Below are 2,476 nucleotides of genomic sequence, written 5' to 3'. Positions count from 1 at the left end.
CAGCCCGTCCCTCCGAGCAGTGGGGTTCTCCTCCTTCCAGTCCCTCTCTGGCCGCTGTTGGAGGGCTTTGTGTGCCGTCTGCCCATATCCCTTGTGCCAGATTATTATTATTATTTTATCTTTCTCAATTTGTCGCCCCACTGCCTCCCCGCCCCCCCTCTAATTCACAAGTAAGTCCCCCTCTCTGCTGAATTTAGCTGGAGGTTCCTAGAGCTCTGCCTTTCCACGGTGGGCATGTGGTCTTGACTGACTCTGCCTGCCAGTGTGTAAAAGATAACGATCCTCCTCTGAGAGATTAAAAGAAAAACATCTCAGTCCGGATGTATTCTGTTTCCTGTGAAAGGAGAGAGGTGGTTATGTGTGTCCCAGGTGTCCTGAGGAGGAATTCACCAGTAGTTGGAAGTGTTTGGGTAGAAAGTGCAGGGGTGGGTTGGTTGGTTTGTTTGTTTTTTAAAAAAAGGTTACTTTGTTACCTGTAAAGAAAAATATGTCTCCTTTTTGTATCTTTCTGGCTCTTGATGGCTTTTGGTATCCAACGTTGTCTATTTGTTGACTTTGGGGTTTTTTTCCCCTGAAGCAGGTTTTCTGTTTTCATTTGCAAATGTGATACAGAACACGGGTATAAAATGAAGCCGTGCCAAAGCCTTTATCCTATAGAGACCTGTCTTATTTGAACAAATGTGGTGTGAGAGAAGGAGAGGCAGGATTAGTAGTCTTTACCTTGTGTGGCTAATGTTACATGAATCTTTATTTTCCTCCTGTAAAAAGATGGAAGACTGTTTGGCAAAAAAAATGGAAATCACTGTTTCGGAAGCTGAAAAACGGACTGGGAGGAATGCCATGAACATGCAGGAAACTTACACTGCTTACCTCATTGAGACAAGGTGGGTGATGAGAGCTCACTCTCAGAGTACGTGCATGTGCCATTCTAAACAGGTTCTCTCCTTCCCCCCAAAAATACTTAGGTACAGTTGATGAGAGGATTTAGTTTGTTTATGATTTGTCATGTGATTATCAACCTACTCTAGAGGATCTTTTCCTATGAAAACTTGGCATCTGGTCTCTAATTCAGTATTAATACTGGTGTTGTGCAACTGTGTACTGTAATTCTGCATTTGGAGCTAGGTGGAAAAATGTGTGCTTGAAAGATGTTGCTTTTAATATGGTGTCAACAGCTGCTTGGTTATTTCTTAGACATGGGTTGGATAAATACATAAATACGAGGTTGTATGTGCAGCTTGTATGTGGGAGGGGTTGTCCTTTGTGGTCTAAAGTAATGCTTAGGCTTATTTGAGATCACAAGAAAACGAAGAAGTCTCATGACTTCTGTCATGTGGTCAACATTTACTGCTCCACTAATATTTGAAGTGTCATGCTTGATCTGATCACCACATACTCCTTGTAGATTCTCTAAGTGTTAGGGTTAATTAACTATTTCCTTCCTTCATACTAACTTGAACTTTCACTGGAGAACTTAATGCTTTCAATCTTCCTGAGTTAGCAAGATTAATAATACAAGTATGGTAAACATGCTTGGTACCACAAAGACAACTTGCAGTTTTAAGTATTGAGTAGTGAACAAAGCTTTAAAATCTCTTCTAACTTACAGCTACTTCCCAAAGAGCCGGAGATGACTCCTGTTATGCAGGATCATGTTACTCAGCTGTAGCAAGAATTTCAAAATTAGACTTTATTAGGAGTTTTGTCTCTCAGTTCTTTACATTAACAGTTTTAACCTTTGGGCCTTATTTCGGGAATGGTCTGCTGTACAGATAAAACCTTCTGAAACATTTTGCAAAGGCTCTGAAGAGTTCCAATTATAATACTATCACACAAGTCTTTGAGTTACTGGTTAAAAGGCTTTTTAACGTGTTTAACTAATGAAGGGATACACTAGCCACACTAACTGCAGACCTTCTGGGATGTATTTACTATATTTTGCTAAACTTTAAGGCTAAAATCCAAAATAGATGTACATTATATTCTTCAAATATTGTAGTTCTTTGGCAGTTGCTCAGATGTTTAAAAAAAATACTTTTACAATGTATTGATATTAAAGATCACATCTTCTCACATAAGTAATGTTATTTTTCTTTTAATGATATTTCTGAAACAAAAGAGAAGAAAATTGGAGTCATTGGTGTTTAACTGTGATGTGAAGTGTACTCTGGGGGCATCTTTATGCAGCCCAGGAACATGCTGACTGCATCTCCCTTACCAGTCATCCTTATGTTACTTCAAACTTGCTCCTGCTGGTCTTTCCCAGTGGTTCTTTCATAGTGGCAAAACTGTATTTTGCTGCCCAGATTGCTTTCTTTCATTAAGATGTATTTTATTCTGTGGTCAGCAAATACCAAGACCAATTACATGTTTGTCACAGAACTATTGAAAATGTGGGTTTGTCACATCTCTAATAAAATAGGTTTTCTATTCCTTTTGCTGAGAAGGCAACATTTCTTGTATAAATATAATTGCT

The 2,476-nt window shown here is 39.1% G+C and overlaps 1 protein-coding gene across 1 annotated transcript in view; it reads left to right on the top strand.

Moving 5' to 3' along the window:
* Positions 1 to 768: 768 nt before the first annotated feature.
* SNX4 (sorting nexin 4) overlaps positions 769 to 2,476 on the top strand; it is a gene marked incomplete at its 3' end in the record, with an annotated part of 33,796 nt that continues 32,088 nt past the window's right edge. The window contains exon 1 of the mRNA XM_010282783.1: positions 769 to 884. Coding sequence (XP_010281085.1) covers positions 769 to 884 — 116 coding nt within the window. The remainder of the gene's footprint in view (positions 885 to 2,476) is intronic.

Source organism: Phaethon lepturus, unplaced genomic scaffold (assembly GCF_000687285.1).
Source record: "Phaethon lepturus isolate BGI_N335 unplaced genomic scaffold, ASM68728v1 scaffold9642, whole genome shotgun sequence".
Classification (NCBI taxonomy): domain Eukaryota; kingdom Metazoa; phylum Chordata; class Aves; order Phaethontiformes; family Phaethontidae; genus Phaethon; species Phaethon lepturus.
The sequence above is the reverse complement of the archived record's forward strand: the minus strand, read 5'-3'. Positions and strand labels throughout refer to the sequence as shown.